Here is a 27,104-nt window from a genome sequence, read left to right as displayed (position 1 = left end):
ATAATATAGAGACTTTTAATGTATGTGTCTGTTCCAAACAAGGAGCCTGTAACTCAGTGGTTGTCGTTTGTTGCTGTGTTACATGTTTTTTTTCTCGTTCATTTTTTGTACATTGATTAGGTCGTTAGTTTTCTCATTTGCATTGTTTTACATTTATCATTTCGGGACCTTTTATAGCTGGCTATGCGGTATGAGCTTTGCTTATATAGTTGAAGGCCGACAGTGACATATCTATATATAGATGATAATGCATATCTCATTTTAGTGTCTTGTGCAGAGTTGTCTCATTGGCAATCATACAACATCTTCTTTTTTTTTTTACATTTAAGTTTTTTCAGACAAATAAAATACCTCGGTGATACCATTGTCAGTTCAGGGTAAACATTGTTTGTCATACAAGTTCTATCAATTTACAAATATATCAAGGCTGGCATTTAAATGTTTATTTTAAAAATTATTGACAAAAAACATACAATTTTCATAATCATGTAAATAGTTTTTTAAAACACTGTTCCTATCTGACACATTGTTATCTTTTGTTTTGTTTCCTCCTAAATATAACACTTTCAAGTCCTAACATTGGTGACTCAAACGCTAATGACGTCACAAAAGCGGCCATAAACGACAACACAATATGTCCAACAATCTCGTAAATCTGTAAAACAAAACAAACCGATTTTGTCGTATGTGTTCATTTTATACCAGAAAATAACTTGATGTTCAACAGTGATATAAACAGCAATATCAAAATAAGCATTATAATTACAGTGCATATATGATACCAATAGGATAAATGCAATTTTTACACTACCTCTGTGCATTGAACAGCAAAGATGAAAGAAAATATAACAAAATATACACATAATCTTATGTTATACATTTATCTTTTCGTCGTTTACCTTAATGACCATGGTATTGTATACTTCTCTTCGTTCAAGATTATTTACTTGTGCGTTTCTCTGTTCTGTGTGTTCTATTTGTGCTGTATTTTTTTACACGTAGTGATGTCATTTTACCGATATCTTTTAACTTTGCCATTTCAGCCGGAGGTTTGGCTATCCATAAACCAGGTTTAAGCCACCATTTTTCTTAAAATGTTCTTTACCAAGTCAGGAATTTCGCATTTGTTATCACTTTGTCTGTTTCTATGTATGCTGGCGTTTCTTTTTGCAGCAGTTCAGTGTATTTGTTGTTCCTTTTGGTTTCCCTCAGTTATGGTTTGTGACTAACATATGTTTCAGTTACAGCTGTATACTACTATTGCATTAAGTTATACTCACGTATTCACTATCAGACAAGTGTATTGTTTTCGTCTGTGAGTACTTCCAATGGTTGAGTATCATCATGTGGACCAGATAAGCCATGTACGTAAGACGACTCAGGGGGATGAAAGCTTTCCATGACAAAATGGTATTAATGAATCCTATTAAACATAAAACATACATATCATCATGTGGACCAGATAAGCCATGTACGTAAGACGACTCAGGGGGATGAAGCTTTCCATGACAAAATGGTGTTAATGAATCCTATTAAACATAAAACATATATATCATCATGTGGACCAGATAAGCAATGTACGTAAAACGACTCGGGGGGGGGGGATGAAAGCTTTCCATGACAAAATGGTATTAATGAATCCTATTAAACATAAAACATACATATCATCATGTGGACCAGATAAGCCATGTACGTAAGACGACTCGGGGGGATGAAAGCTTTCCATGACAAAATGGTGTTAATAAATCCTATTAAACATAAAACATACATATCATCATGTGGACCAGATAAGCCATGCATGTCAGTCGAATCAGGAGGATAAAAGCTTTCCATGACAAGATGGTGTAGATAAATCTTATTAAACATAAAAAAAATATGTCATCATGTGGACCAGAAAAGCCATGTATGTCAGCCGACCTAGGGGATAAAAGCTTTCCATGACAAGATGGTGTTAATAAATCCTATTAAATATAAAACACATACATGTATGTGATCATGTGGACCAGATAAGCCAGTTATGTCAGCCGACTCAGGGGGATAAAAGCTTTCCATGACAAGATGGTGTTGATAAATCCTATATAACATAAAACACATATGTCATCATGTTAACCAGATAAGCAATGTATGTCAGCCAACTATTAAATATTAGTATATACCACACTAGTACAAAAATGATGTATATAAGCAAGATAAGATCAGAAGAATCTATTATTCGACTGTCATACAGTTCAGATGATTAGCTAGCTATAAAACTAGGTTCAATGCACCATTTTCGTATTCTTCATAAGAAAATGTCAGAACCAAGGTAGGAATATGACAGTTGTTATCCATTTGTTTGAGTTGTTTGAGCTTTTGATTTTGCCATTTGATTAGGGCCTTTCCGTTTTGAACTTTCCTCCGAGATCGGTATTTTTGTTATTTTAACTTCCTTTAAAACGACGCATGTAACATGTGTAAACACTTTTAGATAAAGTTCAACGGGCCGATAAAAGTTGGTGGATAGTTGTCTCATTTGCAATCATACTACACCTCTCCTTATTTTTTTTTATATATTAGTAAAGTTACAAGTAATGGCAGGGAAAATGTAAATGATCATAATTTTTAAACTAGTTTTCAAATGTTCACGTCAACAAGGTTTGTCATGCTTTACAGTACCTCCATTTCCAGTTGCACAGGCAAAAATAACCCACGAAATACAGAGGCCCCATGCTGTTCTGTGTACAGCGTTGTAAAAAGCTGCTACAGATGTTGGAAGCGGTGTTTCACTATTGATGTCATCGTATAACCCGTAAACAATCGCCATTCCGGTGCCTATAGCCGCTGACCAGATCGCCAAATTCAGATACTAAATCAGAAGGAAAAAAGAAATTTCATTAACTGAATTGTTATCAGTGCAAATACGTTGCAGCGAATATGGGCTTTAAAAAGTAATCAAAGGTACCAGGGTAATAAATTAGTACGCCAGACGCGTATGAATTTCATAATTTGAGTTATGAATCGACTTGCTTACTGAGATCTTTTTTTGTTCTCATCTTTATTTGATTAATTTGTTTGTCTGTTTATTTTTGTTAAGTCAGTTGTGTTTTATGTTTGTGATGCATGTTTACAAGTTTGATCTACTACATCGCTTTCGGTTTTGCCAATTTGATTAGGGACTTTTCCGCTTTGATTTTTTTCTCTGAGTTCAGTATTTTTGTGATTTTACTTTCTACTACATTTTCCAATAGTTAACTCGTTCTCTAATATTAAAGAAGTAAATTTCTTTAGGGCCTTATCTTGCCCTGTATAATAAGTCCGTACTTAGTTAAGATAAAAGTATGTTTTTAAAGCTGATGAAAGAAAATGATAGAGAACTACCTTTGTGCATCTTTTCTAACAAAGCGTTGACATTTACAAACCAAATAGGCCGAAAGCAGATAATCATATGTATGAGCCAATGAAATTTACCCTATTTGATTGATCAATTGTTGGTTGCTTAACGTCCAGTGTTTTCCCTATTTGTAATATCTTTCAAATTGGTATTATATAGGATATTATCAGTACTAAAAAAAATCGGAATTCAAAACGGGGGCTAAACTTAGTTACTGAAAAGTAGACCGTGGAATCTAACCCTTCAAAATCTTTGTACACGTTTAAAGGAAATTATCGTTCCATAGGAATTGCAATAGAATAGCAGATAATTATCTTCATTAGCCAATGCAAACTTACCCTATTGATGTGAACTTTACAATTGGTTCTATATAGTATGTAACCAGCATACATGCCAACCAGGTAAGGTCCTATTCTACAGTAGGGTTTAACGTACAGTTTCTTCCAATGTGTAGCGTCTCCACTAAACATGAATAGTAAGATATTACATGGTGGAGGACTTACCCTTTCTTATATATAACATACCCTGAATAAACATACCCTATTTATTTGAAGTCTACAGTTGGTTTTATATAGTAGATACCCGGCATACATTCCCACTAAGTAGGGACCCATTCTGCAGTATGGTTTAATGTAGATTTTTGGGAACCAGTCTTTGCTATTACCTCTAAATAAATTTTTAAAAGAGATTACATCAATTTTAGTTTTACCGTACATCTGAGTCGCTTACGGTATCCGAAATCGAAGTCATGAATTTTGAAAATTTTGGTCCTCAATGCTCTTCAACTTCGTACTTTATTTGGCCTTTTTAACTGTTTTGGATTCCAGCGTCACTGATGAGTCTTTTGTAGACGAAACGCGCGTCTGGCGTATATATAAAATTTAGTCCTGGTATCTATGATGAGTTTATTTACATATCTTTCAATCAAAAGCAATCGTATACAAAATAAAGCTCTTAATTAAGATTAACACTCATATATCAGCCTTTCGGGTTATATATCTTCTGTGATAAATTTAACAAATATTCCACTGTCAACGTTTATCAAAGACCATTTGGTACTGTTTACTTCTAAACTGATTATTATAAGCTATGTACAGTAGTTGTCGTTTGTTTATGTAATTTATACGTGTTACTCGTTTTTTTTTATATAGATTAGACCGTTGGTTTTCCGGTTTGAATAGTTTTACACTAGTAATTTTGGGGCCCTTTATAGCTTGTTGTTCGGTGTGAGCCAAGGCTCCGTGTTGAAGGCCGTACATTGACCTATTATGGTTTACTTTTTTAAAATTGTTATTTGGATGGAGAGTTGTCTCACTGGCACTTACACCACATCTTCCTATATCTATATACATTTTTTATATACCTTTCAAATATTTAACTGTGTGAATTAAAATTTACAACAAACCAGAATATAAATAGATATATAGAATGTATGATTCTATTAAAATAGATAAAAGAAAACAAAACTTACGCGTCAAAATTATTGGCGGGAATATCATAATGAGTTGATATAACTCCTGTTGTTATCGTAGTACCTACCAGGAACACCATCAAAATACCCACACCAAGTAAATGGAAGCTGGAATGTACCAATGATAAAATAATACATACAGGAATTACAAAAAAATGTCGTCAGGAATATGGCAGTTGTTATCTAGAGTGCGTTTCTATGGATGTTGACGTTTGGTTTTTGTTTACTTTAGTGTTTCTGTTGTTCCGTTGTTTACCTCTTATAGTTGACGTTTTTCACTTGGATTTAGTTTGTTACACGGATTTTTATTTGATTTATGAAATGAACAGTGTAGTACTGTTGTTGTCCTTATATATGATGTTATAACGCATAAGAGCAGTCGCTTGTAATCTTAATTGATGTGATATATTGTTACTAGTACTACTGATGGACATATCATGAACTTTGAGGGTATCACCAGCCCAGTAGCCAGTACTCTGGTACTTGCATGAAAATACGGACTTTTTGTGTTATTAAATTTTCTGTTACAAAATGTTAAAAATTATTATAAATTAAGGAATGTATCTCCCTCATTCAAAGCTCTGATTCCTTTCACGGATTTGGCTATACGTTTTGGAACTTTTGGATTATAGCTCTTCATCTTTTATATAAGCTTTGGATTTTACATATTTTGGCCACGAGCATCACTGAAGAGTCATGTATTGTCGAAATGCGCATTTGGTGCAGAAAAATTGGTACCGTTAATGTTATTGCATTTCCAACTACCGGTGGGATTTATACTACATTAATGTCATTAATAATGAATACACTTACTGGTATAATGGTAGAAGTATGAGTGGACTAAGGATATAGAACTGCATATCGTTCGCCAAGTACCATGCAACTCCAAAACACTGCAATAACAATCATTTTTATTTTAAAGGGACACCAGCTACGAGATATATAAAAAATCAAAAGTATGATTTTTTTTGTTCAATCATTGATGAAAGTGAAATAGTGAAGACATAATTTTCTTTTATCATTTAAAATGGTTCAATTTTGTCAAATTAAACTAATAAACATTGATAATGACTTATTCACTTGCAAGTGAATAAGTTGACCTCATTAAATCCGTATTCATGTGAACTCCAGTTTAATCCCATAGAAAGAGATAGAATAACACATGCATTGTCCGTGAACGGGTATTTAAGGAAAATAATGTCAACATTGAAAGTGAAACTAGGTAAATAATTTGATTAACTGATTCGATCCACACACACAAACATTCTTATAAAGGTAAAAACTACGATAAACATATTTTTTTAATCTACAATACAAAATTTAACGTACCTATAAAAATACAAATGCACGAGTTGCTTAATCTATTCATATCTATGTTTATGTTTACATCGCTTATATGGTCATAGAAGGTCAACTCGATAGTTAATAAGATGGCGTCTTGGCTAAAAATCACACGAAACGAAGCTACATCTTATTGAGACCATGTAATGTTAATTGTTTATTTTATACTTTTGATAGTTTGGAAAAATGTTTAACATTGTTATAAATAAAATATAAGAATATGAGTCAAATCGGTGGACATGAATTTGGCAGCTAGTGCCCCTTTTTCAAAGATTTTTATTTGTTAAGTATCTTTTGAAAGATTGTTTTGTCGTATGCAAGTCTTTGTAGAGAAAAGAATCATCTAGCTTCCATAATTACTGTCTAGGTTTAATACAGAAAATGAACTGTGCTTTTTATTAACTCCTCAGATTTTAGTATTTTTGTTTTATTTTGCATTAACTACCACTCAATCGATACAATTACTATTCCTATTGACTTCGCCTACTTAATTCCATCCGCCTGTGTATGTTTCGTTCACGTATCTCAGTTGCTTAGGTACGTTCAAAGAATTCTCTAAGTTTTTTTTTTATTTGAAAGCTACAAATTTATTCTTATGCAAACGAGACGTGCGATGAACATATTGAACTATAATTTTATTGTTTGAGTTTGAGTTTTTTCCCCTTATTGTGGTAATTTCTATGGATTCTTGTATTTTGAAAATCACAGTAGTGGCACTACTGGATATAATTTTAGTTTGAACAGTGATACATTTATAGCACGACATTTTTACTTTGTCAAATCACTTAGACGCGACCACAAATGTCTTAAGAGACATTGATTGTCGGAATGCCCATCCGATGCAGCAAAATTGTTACCGTTTACGTTCTTATAATGCATACCTTCTTCTTATTGTCCTCTACAAAGTTATTGATATACAGAAGATTGTACCACCATCCCTTCTCACATACCTTCTTCTCATTGTCCTCTACAAAGTTATTGATATACAGAAAATTGTACCACTATCCCTTCTCACATACCTTCTTCTTATTGTTCTCTACAAAGTTATTGATATACAGAAGATTGTACCACCATCCCTTCTTATAATGCATACCTTCTTCGTATTGTCCTCTACAAAGTTATTGATATACAGAAGATTGGTACCACCATCCCTTCTCACATACCTTCTTCTTATTGTTCTCTACAAAGTTATTGATATACAGAAGATTGTACCACCATCCCTTCTTATAATGCATACCTTCTTCGTATTGTCCTCTACAAAGTTATTGATATACAGAAGATTGTACCACCATCCCTTCTTATAATGCATACCTTCTTCTTGTTGTCCTCTACAAAGTTATTGAATACAGAAGATCGTACAACCATCCCTTCTTATAATGCATAACTTCTTCTTGTTGTCCTCTACAAAGTTATTGAATACAGAAGATTGTACCACCATCCCTTCTTATAATACATACCTTCTTCTTGTTGTCCTCTACAAAGTTATTGAATACAGAAGATCGTACAACCATCCCTTCTTATAATGCATACCTTCTTCTTGTTGTCCTCTACAAAGTTATTGAATACAGAAGATTGTACCACCATCCCTTCTTATAATACATACCTTCTTCTTGTTGTCCTCTACAAAGTTATTGATATACAGAAGATTGTACCATCATCCCTTCTTATAATGCATACCTTCTTCTTGTTGCCCTCTGCAAAGTTATTGATATTCAGAAGATTGTACCATCCTCCCTTCTTATAATGCATACCTTCTTCTTATTGTCCTCTACAAAGTTATTGATATACAACAGATTGTACCACCATCCCTTCTCGCAACCTTTGTCTATTCCCCCTGTTGGCCAGTTTGGTCCAGTACCAGTATAGTGGAACAGGGATACAGATACCATGATTACCAACATATAAGGAGGCGTTAACCTGTATAGCATAATAAGCAAATCGAAACATGTGAAATATTGATTTATGTCCAAAGTCAGGAGCCTCTGGCCTTTGTTAGTCTTGTATGATTTTTTGATTGTATTTCTAGTGTATAATTCGGAGTTTAGTATCACTGAACTAATATACATAATTGTGTATGGGCCATCTGAGGGACGCCTTCGGGTGCGGGAGTTTCTCACTAAATTGAAGACCCATTGGTGGCCTTCGGCTGTTGTCTGTTCTATGGTCGGGTTGTTGTCGCTTTGACACATTCCCCATTTCCTTTCTCAATTTTAATGAGTTTTTACACATCGCTTTAGCATATTATTCAAAATACACAATGAAGAAACAAATGCAAATCTCAAAATGAAAAGAATTATAAGGCGACTACAAAAGTATTGCTTTCTTGAACTCGAAAATATAACACAGGTTTATAAGTCAACCAAATAACATCATTGGGAGGTTTCTATGACATAAACTAGTAGTTTCTCTATTTAACATTTTGTTCAAACTTCCTTCTTTAAGTGAAAAACTTCAAAAGCGTTTGTATATTACGACAAAAAGTCATAAAACACCACGATTTTTAAAAATGTATACACTTTAAGGATGTTGGTGTACACAGAAAGTGTGTCACTATTTTCTTAACATTAACATTATAATAAATATTTTACCTCCAAAATCGATGAAAATAAAACATGAACCACTTTAGACGTCCTTTGTTTTTATCCAGTTCTTTCATAACCAAATATGTCAATAAAAGTCCACTACAATATGAAGAAAAATCATAATGTAGCGATTGATACGATGCTTTTTGTCCGCAATTTGCTTTTTGTCCGCTTTTGCTTTTTGTCCGATAATTTTGTTTTTTGTCCGACACTTTTGCTTTTTGTCCGTTGCTTTTTTTCAGATAATGTTTATGTTTAAAAATTAACTTCATGTACACTAGTTTTAAACTTGAGAGCATTTGAATGTTACTACGTAGTATGAAGCTTAACTTTTGCCTCCTCAGATTTGTCTAGTCTTTGTAATCGTATGGAGTTACAATATCAATTATCTCCGCTGTAATGGCTCAGCCCATGGAAAATTTAACAAGTATAAAAAAAAAGTTTATTTTCACCTAGAAAACATGTGTGCTTTATAATGACAAAATTTTATACCGGGAATGCACGCTTAGTATATAGAACATGATTTAATTCAAAATGCGTAGTGATGATTGAAGTTTTTAACGACCTTGACTGGCTATACAGCCCTCGCACAGTCAGTAGGTGATATTACTGTAACGGAATTTTTAACATCTACAAGGTACGACACTTTCATCTTTTACTTCTTGTTTTATAAGTTTTGTATATTTACCTTAAGGTGAAAAAGGAATCGACGGACACATATGCATTACAAACGGCCATAAATGTCCATCGTTTGAGCATGCGTGGCATAAATTCTGCAATATTATCTGAAATGAAAATGCATAACGATATGTTTTACTATTTTGTCATCGTATTGGAAGGTATTATTAGTTACATAGTGTGCTAGTGACCTAATACGGTATATATGGGGTCAGTAAATTCCATATGGGGTGAGAGCGAAGCTCGAATCCCCATATGGAATTTACTGACCCCATATATACCGTATTACGTTACTAGCACACTATGTAACGAATTTATCTTACCGACTATCTTAACGTGTGAAATTAAGACTAGTGATTCTCAAAATGAGCAAGTCTTCAATACTGTTAGCACTAAGAAAATACTTCCATTGATCCTATCGTTATGCCAACAATAACGACTTGTAAGGTTTAAATGTGTTTTATGAATTTATTTCAATCTCAATGATCAATTTCTTCGTCTGTTGGAACTTTTAAGATTTTTTCTCAGTACCGTTTTGTTTTTTATAAAGGGACATAACACCATTACTAACCGTGTATGAAATAAGCCCCGCCCCATTCTAACCTAATAAGGCATATAAAGGGACGTAACTCCACTACTAACCGTGTATGAGATAAGCCCCGCCTCCCTACTAATCTAATATCAAATATACACGGTTTGCACGCGGACGCTTTTAACCAATCATATTCCTGGAAATGTATAGGAGGTAAGATAAAAAATGATATCGTATATCTGGTATAAGGACATAAACAGTACCCATTCTAATGCGTTCATATAACGAAAAATGAAGAAAGGACAAACATTAGTAAACAATACACCAAATGTTTTCATTGGTTAATTGATCGGTTTAATATGTTTAAGAAATAAGGAAAAAACAATCGAAATGGTATATAGTGTATAATCAACATATTCGTATAAAAAGATAATATGTCATTATACTCTAAATAATTTCTACAATAAAATATTCCTAGTATATAATATCCCTAACAACTCCATTTTCATGAATTTATATTGATGAGTCTTTTGTAGACGAAACGCGCGTCTGGCGTATATACAAAATTTAGTCCTGGTATCTATGATGAGTTTATTTACAACCATGCACTGGGTCTATGCCACTGCTGGTGGAGATTAATTTCCCCGAGGGTTACCCAGCCCAGTAGTCAACACTTTTTGTGCTGACATGAATTATCATTGATATGGTTATATTTATAAATTAACTGTTTACAAAATTTAGAATTTTTGAAATACTAAAGGCTTTTCTACCTTAGCTGGATTTGGCAAAACTTTTCGGAATTTTGGTCCTTTATGCTCTTCAACTTCTCACTTTATTTGGCCTTTTTAACTTTTTTGGATTCGAGCGTCACTTATGAGTCTTTTGTAGACGAAAAGCGAGTCTGACGTATATACAAAATTTAGTCCTGGTATCTATGATGAGTTTATTTGCAACATAATTATTACGACAGTAGGTGTTATCCATTCGTTTGATATTTTTGAGCATTTGATTTTGCCATTTGATAGATACTTTCCATTTGGAAGTTTCCTCGGAGGGCAGGATTTTTTTCTAGTAGTCTATTTACCTGCAATATTATTAGGTGCACTGAATGCATGGCCAATGATGACCCACGTCATAGACAGGAATCGGATTCCATTAATACATGTTATAACTCCTTTTCCTTGTTTTGTATCGAGAATTTTAGAACCATTAGTATACATTGAAAAGGATAAAAGCAGCTTCCCTGGAATACCTGTGAAAAGAAGTGATTTTTAGAACCAGTAGAGTACACTGAGACGGATAACAGCAGCTTCCCTGGAATACTTGTAAAAAGAAGTGATTTTTAGAACCAGTAGAGTTCACTGAGAAGGATAACAGCAGCTTCCCTGGAATACCTCAACATATGCTAAGTATGTTGTTTTAAGAAACTGTCGAAGATATTTTTCTTAAATACAAATAATGTTTGATATAATATTTGGAGTATTCTGTTTTCATTTATCTTCAAAAAGTGACCAACGATATGTTTAAAGAATGAAAAGCTCTTACATCCCAAATAGTGAAATACTTATTAATTCAACTACAGAAAAAAAAACATTTATTTATTTTACCAATGATCTAATATCATAAATCAATCTAAAACATAATCTACCGTAAAATGAAGTCTTACAGGAGCGAGAACGAGTCCATCGGTAGGGTGAGCGCATTCTGACGTGTATGCATCTCCCGCCATACGAACCCATAACAATTGTATTAAAAATAATGATGTCTACATATATATACTAAAATAAATATTAATATAAGGAAGAAGTTCTCAATAACAGTAAAATATGACGTGAAGCAAACAATCAATATAAAAATCCCTATTCTATCAACTTAAACTAAAAAAACTCGGAAATTCGAATATCTGATTACCATATAATGACAACAACAAAATGAAAATAAAATCATTATACGGACTTCGTCCATTTTCACAGTCCCTTTTCACAATTAATACATGACTTATAATATAGTAAAGAACCTTATAATTTAGTTTGTAATACCAGGCTGATATTCTTTGATCCGTGATTTTGTGTTTTCAATCAATTGCTGTTTTTCACTTGCTTCGATTGCGATCTCCTCACTAGAGGTGATTTCTTCTATGTGTCGCCATTTTGGCCATTGTATAACAATGAGGTCATATCCGGTTCCGAGTAGCATGGCGGCGATAAATAGTCCAATCACTACCCTGAAAAACATTTGTCTCAATTATTAAAACATCAATGTATAACTTCAAATGAATCTTAATTAAAATTTGAAATACTTTGGTCGTCCTAAAATATAGAAAGGAAACTCTTTATGGTAAACAAATAATTAGTAAAAGAGGGACGAAAGATACCAAAGGGACAGTCAAACTCATAAATCCAAAACAAACTGACAACGCCATGGCTAATTTTAATTGGAAGTTTCATCTTTTTGGGTCCTTGTGTAAAATGAGTGGTTTTTTTTCTGCAAATACTACTTTGCGTGAATAAGTATATGGAATTTGTCAAAGTCTTGTTTGAAAGCTCTTTTTCGTGATTTGATAATTTATACAATCAATATCTGTTGTTACATTAAAAATCAAAAACTTACAGTACTATTTCAGCCCTTGTATTGTATGGTATGTCTGTTTCTACGCAGGTCTGTATACTTACAGTGCTATTTCAGCCCTGGTATCGTATGGTATGTCTGTTTCTACGCAGGTCTGTATACTTACAGTACTATTTCAGCCCTTGTATCGTATGGTATGTCTGTTTCTACGCAGGTCTGTATACTTACAGTACTATTTCAGCCCTGGTATCGTATGGTATGTCTGTTTCTACGCATGTCTGTATACTTACAGTACTATTTCAGCCCTTGTATCGTATGGTATATCTGTTTCGACGCAGGTCGTATACTGACAGTACTATTTCAGCCCTTGTATCGTATGGTATGTCTGTTTCTACGCAGGTCTGTATACTTACAGTGCTATTTCAGCCCTGGTATCGTATGGTATGTCTGTTTCTACGCAGGTCTGTATACTTACAGTACTATTTCAGCCCTTGTATCGTATGGTATGTCTGTTTCTACGCAGGTCTGTATACTTACAGTACTATTTCAGCCCTGGTATCGTATGGTATGTCTGTTTCTACGCATGTCTGTATACTTACAGTACTATTTCAGCCCTTGTATCGTATGGTATATCTGTTTCTACGCAGGTCGTATACTTACAGTACTATTTCAGCCCTTGTATCGTATGGTATGTCTGTTTCTACACAGGTCTGTATACTTACAGTACTATTTCAGCCCTTGTATCGTATGGTATGTCTGTTTCTACGCAGGTCTGTATACTTACAGTACTATTTCAGCCCTTGTATCGTATGGTATGTCTGTTTCTACGCAGGTCTGTGTACTTACAGTACTATTTCAGCCCTTGTATCGTATGGTATATCTGTTTCTACGCATGTCTGTGTACTTACAGTACTATTTCAGCCCTTGTATCGTATGGTATGTCTGTTTCTACGCAGGTCTGTATACTTACAGTTCTATTTCAGCCCTTGTATCGTATGGTATGTCTGTTTCTACACAGGTCTATATACTTACAGTACTATTTCAGCCCTTGTATCGTATGGTATGTCTGTTTCTACACAGGTCTGTATACTTACAGTACTATTTCAGCCCTGGTATCGTATGGTATATCTGTTTCTACGCATGTCTGTATACTTACAGTACTATTTCAGCCCTGGTATCGTATGGTATATCTGTTTCTACGCATGTCTGTATACTTACAGTACTATTTCAGCCCTTGTATCGTATGGTATGTCTGTTTCTACGCAGGTCTGTATACTTACAGTACTATTTCAGCCGTTGTATCGTATGGTATGTCTGTTTCTACACAGGTCTGTATACTTACAGTACTATTTCAGCCCTTGTATCGTATGGTATGTTTGTTTCTACACAGGTCTGTATACTTACAGTACTATTTCAGCCCTGGTATCGTATGGTATATCTGTTTCTACGCATGTCTGTATACTGGCTGTCAATTCGGTTGATACATTCTCATATAAAACTAAATAACAGAAGCAATCGTTAAACATTTTGAAAAGATGATATATTTGTGTAGCTTGGTTTACGTATTGTAATACTATTGTTTTTTTTTCAACTGGCCTGAAGATCATTACTCATTGTTTATTAATGTTATATATTTACCGAGCATAGATAAATCGAACATTTAGTTCCCTCCCGCATGATGATATTTTAAACCCTAAAACTTAGTATTCTCGAAAACTATCTTCGCAATACTTAAAAAATGTTAAACCTCGAAATGAATCCACAGTAGGATTTTAAAAGTTTTTATTTGAAAAGTATGTAATTTGCATGCGCAAAAACAATCGAACTGTTTTACAGTTACATCGTTCGACTGGTTTTGCACCGGTACCCCGAACATTATGTTTAATTGACTGTGAGTAACGAGTATAAACAGCAACACTGAATTTAACGCAATGGTTAGACGAATGTACTAAACTATTGATACGTCTTCAATAAAAATCAGCTCAGTACAATACATATTATCTTATATCTATTAGAACACATAAAAGATTGGGGTGTTACATAAACAGCTGGTTGACACATACTAGTAAATAAAGGCAACAGTAGTATACCGTTGTCCGAAATTCAAAAATCGATTGAGAAAAAAACAAATCCGATTTACAAATCAAAACTGAGGGAAACGCATCAAATATACGAGGAGAACAACGACACAACAGAATGTAACAAACACAGAAACGAATTATATTTTAACAATGGCCATTTTCCTGACTAATTGGTACAGGAAATTAAAAAAATAGTGGGTTGAACCTGGTTTTGGAGCATGCCAAACCTCCCGCTTTTATGGCAATGTTAAATATAACATTAAAATGACAACATTACATGACAGTAAGTCATAAGGAGAAGATATGTCATCGTTATTTAGTGTGGTTTTTTTTACATTATTTTGTTGGCCTCTGGTAGACTAATGAGTTTTTTATTTTCTCTTAGATATCTTTGGGTTGCTTTAATTTTTTTTTAAGAAAATTAAATGTATATGAGATCATGCTTTCAACCAATGTTCATTATAGAATAAGATTCGAAGTCAATTTTGTTTGTAATCAAAGCCATGCACGTGTTAATGTTAAGTTGCCCATTGTTAAAGGGATGTTATCATTTAAGGTTGATTCGATATTATTTGAGTGGTTATAATTCAACTTACATTTACGAAGCAGATTTTGTACGTCCTTCTTAGAACAACTGTCAGGAACACACACACCAAGAGTAACTGTCGGATTTCCCTGAAAGAGAAAGATAATGTAATAGGATGTGTTAATTGCGATATTTTTGAAAAATTGAGAGACATTAAAAAAAAAGTACATGTGCGACTTTGGTACTCATGGGGGACGTTTCGTCCCCGAGGGTATCACCAGCCGAGTAGTCAGCACTTCGATGTTGACATTAATATCATTTATATGGTCAATTATTTATTTCCTGTTTACCAAACTGTGAATCTTTCGAAAAACTAAGGATGTTCTTATCCCAGGAATAGATTACCTTAGTCGTATTTGGTACAACTTTTTTTCGAATTTTGGGTCCTCAATGCTCTTCAACTTTGTACTTGTTTGGCTTTATAACTATTTTGATCTGAGTGTCAATGATGAGTCTTATGTAGACGAAACGCGCGTCTGGCGTATATTAAATTATCATCAAGGTACCTTTGATAACTATTTGGAATACACATAGCAAACACATTGGTAGTTTGTAAACTTGTAGCTGTAAAACTTTACCCTTTAATATTGTTTTACCTGATGTCCTATATTTTCCTGGTTTATCCTGGTGGACGTTTCGTACCCGAGAGTATAACCTGCCCAGTAGTCAGCACTTCAGTCTTGACATGAATATCATGTATATGGTCATTTTTATTAATAAACTATTTGCAAAAGTATGAATCATTCGAAATACTAAGGATTTTCTTATCTCAGGCAAATATTACATTAGCCAAATATGGCACAACTTTTCGGAATTTTGGGTCCGCAATGCTCTTCAACCTTATACTTGATAGGCTTTATAACTGTTTTGATCTTAGCGTCACTGATACGTCATTTGTAGACGAAACACGCGTCTGATGTATCAAATTATAAGCCTGGTACCTTTGAGATATCATCTATATGTCATTACATAACATAAATAAGGAGAAATCTAGTGGGGACCAGGTTGTGGAAGCTAGTAACGGGTATTTTATTTTGTTAATTACGGGTATTTATTCCCTTCAGTGGAACACGTGCTTTATAGTAGTGTTATTTACGGATATTGTATTATTGAGAAGTCCCTTCAGTGAAACACGTGCTTTGTAGTAGTGTTATTTACGGATATTGTATTATTGAGAAGTCCCTTCAGTGGAACACGTGCTTTGTAGTAGTGTTATTTACGGATATTGTATTATTGAGAAGTCCCTTCAGTGGAACACGTGCTTTGTAGTAGTGTTATTTACGGATATTGTATTATTAAGAAGTCCATTCAGTGGAACACGTGCTTTGTAGTAGTGTTATTTACGGATATTGTATTATTGAGAATTCCCTTCAGTGGAACACGTGCTTTGTAGTAGTGTTATTTACGGATATTGTATTATTGAGAAGTCCCTTCAGTGGAACACGTGCTTTGTAGTAGTGTTATTTACGGATATTGTATTATTAAGAAGTCCCTTCAGTGGAACACGTGCTTTGTAGTAGTGTTATTTACGGATATTGTATTATTGAGAATTCCCTTCAGTGGAACACGTGCTTTGTAGTAGTGTTATTTACGGATATTGTATTATTGAGAAGTCCCTTCAGTGGAACACGTGCTTTGTAGTAGTGTTATTTACGGATATTGTATTATTGAGAAGTCCCTTCAGTGGAACACGTGCTTTGTAGTAGTGTTATTTACGGATATTGTATTATTGAGAATTCCCTTCAGTGGAACACGTGCTTTGTAGTAGTGTTATTTACGGATATTATATTATTGAGAAGTCCCTTCAGTGGAACACGTGCTTTGTAGAAGTGTTATTTACGGATATTGTATTATTGAGAGGTACCTTCAGTGGAACACGTGCTTTGCAGTATTGTTACTTACGGGTATTATATTATTGAGAGGTCCTCTCAGTGGAACACGTGCTTTGCAGTATTGTGCATCAAATCTGTACTTGATGCCGCTAACATTGGTGGCCACGTCCTGTATAGCTACACACTCATCGAAATCTCCGAACCAGACGATTCCTCCGCCAAGAATGTTTGCTGGCGGTTTACCGGCTGCATCTATCACTAAAAGTATAAAAATAATCAAAGTTATCAAACCAAACTATTCCCCCGCCAAGTATGTTTTCTGACGGTTTACCGGCTGCATCTATCACTAAAAGTATAAAAGGGATTTAAGCTACCAAACCAAACTCTTCCCCCGCCAAGTATGTTTTCTGACGGTTTACCGGCTGCATCTATCACTAAAAGTATAAAAGGGATTTAAGCTACCAAACCAAACTATTCCCCCGCCAAGTATGTTTTCTGACGGTTTACCGGCTGCATCTATCACTAAAAGTATAAAAGGGATTTAAGCTACCAAACCAAACTATTAGCCCGCCAAGAATGTTTGCTGGCGGTTTGACGGCTGCATCTATCACTAAAAGTATAAAAATAATCAAAGTTATCAAACCAAACTATTCCCCCGCCAAGTATGTTTTCTGACGGTTTATCGGCTGCATCTATCACTAAAAGTATAAAAGGGATTTAAGCTACCAAACCAAACTATTCCCCCGCCAAGTATGTTTTCTGACGGTTTACCGGCTGCATCTATCACTAAAAGTATAAAAGGGATTTAAGCTACCAAACCAAACTATTACCCCGCCAAGAATGTTTGCTGGCGGTTTGCCGGCTGCATCTATCACTAAAAGTATAAAAATAATCAAAGTTATCAAACCAAACTTTTCCCCCGAAAAGTATGTTTTCTGACGGTTTACCGGCTGCATCTATCACTAAAAGTATATAATTCATCAAATTTATCAAACCAGACGATTCCTCCGCCAAGGATGTTTGCAGGCGGTTTCCCGACTGCATCTATCACTAAAAATATATAATTCATCAAATTTATCAAACCAGACGATTCCTCCGCCAAGGATATTTGCTGGTGGTTTACCGGCTGCATCTATCACTAAAAGTATATAATTCATCAAATTTATCAAAACAAACTATTCTTCCACCAAGAATGTTTGCTGACGGTTTACCGGCTGCTTCTTATACTAAAATTATAGTCAACAAAGTTACCAAATAAGACTTTTCTTTCGCCAAGGATGATTGATCGGGGTCGGACCCCCTTTTTCACGATCAATGCTTTTGAATTGGGACATATGTTTGGATCCCCCCCTTAATCCTGGGTAAGTATCTCACACCACCACCACTACACACACATTTTTTCAAAAATTACCCGTATCCGCCCTTGCATGTGCTCAATACTTCCAGCTTCAAAATGTGTTTCAAAATATAGAGTTCTCGAAAGGTGTAACTGTTGGTCCAAAGGTTTTCACTACAAAATTTGATAGAAAACCGATACATTTTTGGTATTTTGCAATAGAAATATTAGTAAGAAAAGAATAATATGGAGAACTCATAAATTGTGATGGGTAAAATGATTTAGAAAGCATTTACCAATGGAAGACAGAACTTATCTGATTTACATCTCAACCCCAAACTTCAATGGGTTTTACAGCGGATTCCATTGAATGTGTAGCCATTTAGGTAATATCTTTGGTTAGCTTGCTTGTTAGCTGAACCGTGAAGTCATTATTAGGTCAGGTATACTACCCTCCTTTTGAAGTAGCATAGTCCAACAGACAGATCGATTAGTTTTCATGTCGGACTAGTCTATTCTTAAAGTAGGGTAGTTTACCTAACCTAACAATGACTTCATGGTTCAGCTAACTAGCAAGCTAATCATAGATATTACCTTTGGCTACACACTCAATGGAATCCGCTGTAAAAGTTTGACCTGAAACATTTTTTGCACATATACACCAGGGTCTGGGCTGGGAGGGGGTACTTCAATTCTGTATTCTTTAAACTTTTAAGTAATTCTTTACTTTTAAGCATCTTATTATTCTCTTTATTTTTTAGTTTTTTTTTCCATTTCTTTTTCCAAAAACGATTGTTCTAAATATATGGGGATGACTAAGTTGAGTAAAGTGTTTGACCTTCAACTTCAATGTAGGGGTTTCTTGCATGCATCGCTAGTAGTGTTGTGTTTTCATGCCAAGTTTCATTGTCACAAACTACAAGGGTTTTGAAATTAGAGATTGAAAATGATTTGTGAAAAACAGACACACAGATGCACTGACGCACGGACGGATAAGCTTATTGCTATAGGCTTACCTAAAGTCAATGTAACTATAATTTACGTACAATGATATGTTTTGCAGTTGGACATATGTGCACCACATCAAACATTGAATTGTATACTTTAGCGTGTTTAATTTTGTCATCTATACATCTGTATTTGTATGAGTCACGTGACCGGTATCTAATTAAAAATCAAAGATTAGGACAAGCGCTGGATTCTTTGACAATAAAAAGTCCGTTTAATGAGGTTTTGACAAGAAAAATTAATTAAAAAAGATTTTTTTACCAATATAAATTGATTAATTAAAAAAAAAAAAATCATGTCACATCTCCTTTAAAGATACCAATTCTGGCTTTTACTCAACGGGATAATTTCTTTTCAAACAGTTGAATTCGTAAATTGTTATGATCTAATCGAAACTATTATAGTAAAAAAGAATATCACATATGGCCAGCATGCATTATGTACGTCATATTGTATATATCTTTATTCTCATAAAGCCAATGCATTACATCAGTACAGAGATAACAACAATAACTATTTACAATATATACAAAACAAAACAAGGAGAGATGTTACAGAAGTCACTAGCCAGGAGGACAAACACAAGTATTAATATTTTTTATAAATAAACAAAGTTTCTTCAGGACTGGTTTTCGTGTACTCGACATAAGTTCCGAAAATTTAAATGTATTATGTCGTTGTACAACATAGGAGGATAAATACTCTGTACGTTTTTGATCGAAAAAAGTACATTCCAATATATAGTGATATTCGTCACCAATTTGTCGATTTTTACATAGATGGGAAATACGGTTTTCTCTCAGTAAATGTTGCCACCTTCCTGTTTCAATCGGCAATTTGTGATTGGTCGTTCGAAATCGACGAAGAACAACGGCATCTTTAAAGTTCAAAATATTAAAATATTCCTCAAATTCCCAGTTTTTCTTTAAAATTTTGTAGTTAAAAGCTTTTGACGAATTTTGAATTAGAGAATTCCAATTCTGAAGAAACTGGTCTAACAGTCTTTGCTTTATAACAGTTTTTAACCAATCTTTATCTATAAAATTTTGTGTTTCCCATATATATGAGAAACCACAATCTTGAAATATTTTTTTGACAAAAAGAATCCATTTAGTCTGAAAGTTAAAATGAACATTCATATGGCGAGAAAGTTGATACAATATACAGGAAAACTTTGCTTGTTTGCCGGATATCAAATTTGCCCAAAATAATACTGCTCGAATTTTTATATCTATGTCAACCGGATGGCGACCTAGTTCCCCGTAAACCATATAGTTTGGTGTTGAGGATTTCAGGTTTAAAAGTAATTTACAGAATTTTAAATGTATCTTTTCTAATACCTCATTATTATAATAATTCAGGATAATCTATAATGATAAGTAATTAATGAACAGAATGTTCAAAGTGCGCATGCACATTAATTAATCAACAATCAGCTAGGTGTTTAGTGCAAAAGTTTAAGTAAATAATTATTATCAATTGTTTACATTCATTCAGATTATCATTTTGATTTCTGCAGTAAATATTTATTAGATATTATATTATTATAATTATAACTTTAATATTTTGTATATGTATATATAAAGCTGGTTTTACATTCTTTTTTTATATAGATAATTGTTAAAGACGTTCTCATAGCTACAAACGTGGGTTTCTTTACTTAAACAGCTGTTTCCTTATTCGATTGTTGCTGTGATGTGGTGATGCGAAACAGTAAATATTGATTGAAAGGGAATGAATGGTCAGAAGGTAGGTCAAATTACCTATGGTCACCTGGTCATTTCTAGGGGTAAACATTTGATTGGTCTTTGAAGGTAATTGTGACCTTTATGTCGCAAGGTCGTCTGTCTACATTCCACCCTTTTCCAACTATCGCAGGGCAGTTTTGATCATGTCAGCTTCGGAGGTTTAACATGATAGAAATATTAATAGATAAGATTTTTGTTGGATTGAAATCGAAAATTACAGGATTTTGATCAACGACAATAAACGTTTGCTGTACATTGCCCATTTCAACAGATTTGTATACTTTTTCTTATGTTGATCTATTTTATATCACTAGCAGTTGCAGGTTAGGGAAGGGTTGGAAGGCACCTCTAAACAAGGTTAACCCTTTCACATTTTATATATGATTGTCCCAAGTCAGGACCCTGTAATTCAGTGGTTGTAGTTAGTTGCTGTATATCATATTTGTTTTTGTTTTTTGTTTTATTGTACATAAAGTCGTCGAATTGTTTGAATTGATTAACACTTGTAATTTCGGGGTTTTTTTAGGGGTTGTACTCATTGTTGAATGTTTCTTTTCCAGTTGAAAGGTTAGGGCTCAGGACACGCTCTCTTAATATTATAACCCTTTCACCAAAGTTCTGAGCCTCAAGTCTATTGGTGATCGTTGGGTTCTCTGTCTCTATCTTTAATTTTAATGTTTAATACTTTATGTTACAGCTGTTTGTTTTCTCTTTTGAATAGCCTCATATTTTGTATCTATCGAATCCTTTCATTGCAATCTGCTTATTAGCTTGTGAAATTTGCCCTTGGTGGGAATTTGCTAACCCATTTGGGTTTACAAGTTTTTGTACATAATGAACTTATAAGTATTTATTATTTAGCGATTTTGACAAAATAAACGTTTTCGGGTACATATTTCATTAGATCATTTCACAAACTTGAAAGAGAGGCGAAAGATACCAGAGGGACATTCAAACTTATAATTCGAAAATAAAGCTGACAACGCTATGGCTAGAGACCAACAAAACATTGTGAAAAGTAAGATCTAGAAAGAAACTTCTAATTTTCTCGAGTAATTTTAGCAAACTCTAAGATGATTCTGCTACTTTCAAGTCCCTCCTGATCATAATGCGCATCACGTTTTTAGGTATCAATACATCCCTGAATTTCAAATAGTTCTGGTTGAGCGTATCTGATAAAAGTACGCATAGTAAGGCCTTATTGACAAGCGGAAATGGCATAGTGTTAATTTCGTGATATATTTTCTAAAAATACACTTTCCACACTGATATGTGTCCACACTTGTATTTAAAAATATAAAATGGAAGTTTATTTGCACAACATTCCAAGTCAAAAGCCTTGTCAGGTGTTAGCTTGTTTAATCTTAATATTTGTTCTTTTACAGAAAATATACTGTTGAAAGGCATACAAATACGTTGCAATGATTGGTATCGCCACAATATGACGCAATTTTGCACTCAATCGCTAATATACTTAATGTAACTCGAAGCTAATACTTTTAAACAGTACCCATATCACGTGACCCATATGCAGAAACCTACTAAGTGAATATAACAATTGGTCCCTAATTAGGGAACGGTCATTTAACCTAAAGGAGGGGTTGGTGGTGGGAAAGGGGGTCGGGCGGGTGTGATTTTTTTCTATTAAAAAAATATTTTGATCCCCAATTTGATTAAATAAAATTTTGGTCAAGCAGGAGACACCCAAAAATATTCTGAATCCAGATTTTCCCATTCTTTGATATAGTGTAAAATATTGTCGTTGGAAAAACAAAAAACTAAAAACTTTTGTTTTGCGCGAAACATATTTTCTGACTCTGCCATAAAGCCCTACCCCCTTTTGAAGTTAAATGGTTGCTCCCTTATAAAACAAGAAAAAAAAGTAAATTATAGAAAGAAAAAAAAATTATAATATTATTTATTACATATGCCAGTTTCTTACTTCTTACAGCCCAAACGTCCTGTCTTGCAAGTCCTTGTTTCAATGCCTCCGAATGGTTGGCACATAGTTCGGATATTGGAAATTTCTTTGGTTTTGGTTTCTTTGTGGTAGGCTTAGTAGACGGAATGGTTGTCATGGGTATTTCTGTCACATTGTCTGCCATTACAGCGGGAACGTTTTCATTCCTGAATTCCTCCCTTTGTTCGGTTTGCAACGTACGAAACATTCCGTTTATATTCGCCGCGTTTTCTACGAGTTTTGCTATTTTTGCATATTCCTTTGGTGAAGAATTAATGTATCTGACCAATTGACGCGTTTCAATGACATCTTCGATATCGTCTGCATCACCTAGAAGAACGGTTCTTGCCAGTAAAGAAATGGTCACTAAAGCAATAATCCAATGCATGTCCCAGTCTGACGGGGTATGTCCTAGTTATGAAACAAACAAGTGTATATCATTACTATCGCTTATTAAATAAATAAATTATTTTGATATGAATTGTTATCATATTGAGCTGATTTTCACCAATAACCTCGATTATTTTCGTTTGACACTGATCACGAGACGGAACGAGTCCAAGGTATCAGGAATGCAGATTTTTAATATTTTTATCTCGTTCGTAATTGTGTTCTTTGTGATATATACCTTATAAAGTGTACAGATATTTAAATGATTGATTGGTGATAAATTTGGTTTGCAAATACACATGATTTTAATAATAATAAGATGTGGTATGATTACAAATGAGACAACTATCTACCAAAGATCAAATGATGTGGATGGAAGCAATTATACGCCACCGCAGAGCCTGCAACAGTGAGAAAAAAAAACAATACTGTACATTATTTGTTATTATAATTGCAGTTTGTATTCGGATTTTAATCAAAAGGAAAATTGTCCCGAGTCGATCCGAAAGAGAATATACGTTGAAAGGGAAATAACTCTAAGAGAAAAATAGGTGGAAACATGTGAAAATTACATAAACATGTGATTAATGTTTAATACCTCTGTTTCGATATCTCTATGCAACAATATTTCAGATTAAACTGGGTTAATGCTGCCGTGATAATGCCACTTAATTTTACCAGAGACAAAATGACGTAGATGAAAGCAACTATGCTATAGGTCGTCGTAGCAAGTTCAATAATGAACAAACTTCATACAGTATAGCAATCTATAAAAGGCCCCGAATGTTTGTTCATTTCAGTTTACATAAAATGCAAAATAGTTATTTAAGGAAAAAGAACTAGACAATATACGTTCCGGCAGCTCGGACGCTACCAGAGGCGGATCCAGGATTTTAAAAAGGGGGCATAATTTCATAAAATGGATTATATGAAGAAAACATTGAACGATTTTATGGTAAAAAGGCGATCAAATACATCAACCACTGACTAAACGTTACTGCACCTCGGACACTATACGTTCCTGCAATTGGACATTATACATTTATGCACCCAGCCATTATATGTTCCTGAAATCTGACATTATAAGGCCATGCACCGCAGCCATTATATGTTCCCGCATGCACCTCGGATACTATACGTTCATGCACCGCAGACACTATATATTCCTGCATGCACCTCGGACATTATACGTTCTTGCATGCACCTTTGACACTATACGTTCATGCACTGCCGACACTTTACGTTCCTGCAATCGGACATTTTACGTTAATGCACTGCAGACACTATAGTTCATGCATGCACCTAGGGCACTTTACGTTCTTGCATGCTCCGCAGACACTATATGTTCCTACATGCACCTCGAATACTATACGTTAGTGCACTGCAGACACTTTACGTTTCTGCAATCGAACTTCATACGTTCATGCACCGCAGAGACTTTAGTTCATGAATGCACCTAGAACACTATCCATTCATGCACCTCGGACATTATACGTTCACGCACATCGGACACTATACGTTCACGTATCTCGGACAATTTACGTTCTCGCACATCGGACACGATACATTCATGCACCTAAGACACTATACGTTCCTGCACCCGAACACTATACGTCTCACGCACCTCGACCACTATACGTTCAAGCATCTCAGACAGTGTACGTTCACGCACCTCATACACTATACGGTCACGCACCTCGGACACTTTAAGTTCACGCACATCGGACAGTTTACGTTCACGCACCTCAGACACTATACGGATACGCACCTCGGACACTATACGTTTACGCACATCGTATCGTACGTCACGCACCTCAGACACTATACGGTCACACATCTCGGACATTACGTTCACGCATTTCGGACACTTTACGTTCATGCACCTAAAACACTATACGTTCCCCTCGGACACTATACGTCTCATGCACCTCGAACATTATACGTTCACACATCTCAGACAGTATACGTTCACGCACCTCATACACTATACGGTCAGGCACCTCGGACACTATACGTTCACGCACCTCAGACACTACGGTCACGCACCTCGGACACTATGTACGTTCACGCTTCTCAGACACTATACCTTCACGCACCTCAGACACTATACGTTCACGCACCTCAGACACTATACGTTCCTGCAATTGGATATTATACGTTTGCGCCCCTCAGACACTATACGTTCATGTACTTCGGACATTTTACGTTCACGCACCTTGGACACTTTAAGTTCACGGACCTCGGACACCACATAACGATACTAACAATACACTGTATTTACTATTTTCATTATTTTCTTATATTTCACCAGGCATTCCAATCTTTATACTATAAATTACGATCATTCTTCTGAACAAGTGATATCTTTACCTATGTGTTAACATATGCAAAAATAATGAAAAGTCAACGAACGTTCATGTTGTTTTCTTAAGATTTTTGTAATCTGTCTTCAGTTACGTCAAAATTGAGCGTTCATTATTGCAAACAAGCGTGTGTTTTAGTGGAACGAGTGTTACATTAAAGAGTTACACTGACAGACGAATGGACCGGCTAAAAGATCACGGCAGATCTATAATTAACACCTACTTTTTAATGGGATGTTATTTCATACCTATTAGTTAATTATGCAAAACATTTTTTTCTCAACAGGAAGTATGAATGGCTTTACATACTAACATACGTTTTAAGTAATAATGCAGAACATTTTTCAGCAACACGAAGTATGAATGGCTTTAACTACTAACAAATATATTAACCCCGCATTTTCCAAACAAACAATTAAACGGTATGTTCTTGCCTTACCGCTTCCAACTCTTTAATTTGTTATAATTATTATAAAATGTTCCCCTTGTACTTGAATTTCAATCATTTTTTTCTCTTGATGTACTCTTCTATCTTTATTTCGCTACTATCTGAGTAAAGTATGACTTTTGCGTTCTGTATGGCATATATAATACATTTCAGTATATTAACAGAATGATCTGACAAGTATGTAAATTGTAGAGGACATCAAATCCATGTCAGACAAGGCATTATCAACAGTGCTTGAACCATTATGATTATAAAATGCTACATAGTCAAAACTGATCACCTACAAATCTACCATTAACAATTCTGAGCCTGGAGACAATAGATAGACTAATTAGCTGTGTACCTTGGGAATTAAATATACTAGTCAACAAAAGTAACGATACACAATTTTGAATTCAACTTTATCATGAAATAAAATAAGAAAAACTGTTAAATTAACCATTAAAAATCATTCTTTCGCAAAGCAAAAGTAAATGATTAAAAGAATCTGATAAAATTGGAAAGTGCGAAAATACCATTTTATTGAATTGAACACTGGGGGCAAATTCATTTTGGGGTAAATGATGACAAAAGTGGCACATAATTTCAAAGATGAGAAGTAAGAATTCGAATATCTGCAAAGGCATTCAAAATTCTAAGTATACCATATATAGTGTATCAAATTTCATTACAAATATGGAAAGTGCATTGCTTTGTATTGTTTCTTTTGTTGACTAGTATATAAGAATGTTTTGTGCAAGAGGCGTGAAGTTGTAACGTGTTTGGAGTAGGTACTTTATAAACACATCCCACACTTTTATGTCTCCGTAC

The 27,104-nt window shown here is 34.5% G+C and overlaps 1 protein-coding gene across 4 annotated transcripts; it reads right to left on the bottom strand.

Annotated features, from left to right (window-relative positions):
- Positions 1-428: 428 nt before the first annotated feature.
- Positions 429-23,547, bottom strand: LOC143051498 (nose resistant to fluoxetine protein 6-like). 4 transcript variants are annotated; one of them, XM_076224375.1, is made up of 15 exons: positions 23,076-23,540; positions 17,112-17,299; positions 15,220-15,298; positions 13,947-14,040; positions 12,014-12,198; positions 11,059-11,226; positions 9,453-9,549; positions 8,771-8,863; positions 7,934-8,099; positions 5,655-5,734; positions 4,842-4,949; positions 3,910-4,036; positions 2,656-2,845; positions 1,281-1,423; positions 429-655 (listed from the first exon to the last, which is right to left on the bottom strand). In XM_076224375.1, the coding sequence occupies exons 1-15, from the start codon at positions 23,479-23,481 to the stop codon at positions 530-532; spliced, it is 2,250 nt and encodes a 749-aa protein (XP_076080490.1). In that variant the 5' UTR covers positions 23,482-23,540; the 3' UTR covers positions 429-529. The 4 variants fall into 4 exon arrangements, with proteins under 4 accessions (XP_076080490.1, XP_076080491.1, XP_076080493.1 ...); XM_076224376.1 differs by lacking the exon at positions 3,910-4,036 and adding an exon at positions 3,709-3,832; XM_076224378.1 differs by lacking the exons at positions 429-655; positions 1,281-1,423 and adding an exon at positions 1,437-1,529 and having other exon boundaries at positions 23,076-23,547.
- Between the last annotated feature and the right edge of the window lie 3,557 nt (positions 23,548-27,104).

The sequence above is a fragment of the Mytilus galloprovincialis genome, chromosome 11, assembly GCF_965363235.1.
Source record: "Mytilus galloprovincialis chromosome 11, xbMytGall1.hap1.1, whole genome shotgun sequence".
Lineage (NCBI taxonomy): Eukaryota > Metazoa > Mollusca > Bivalvia > Mytilida > Mytilidae > Mytilus > Mytilus galloprovincialis.
The sequence above is the reverse complement of the archived record's forward strand: the minus strand, read 5'-3'. Positions and strand labels throughout refer to the sequence as shown.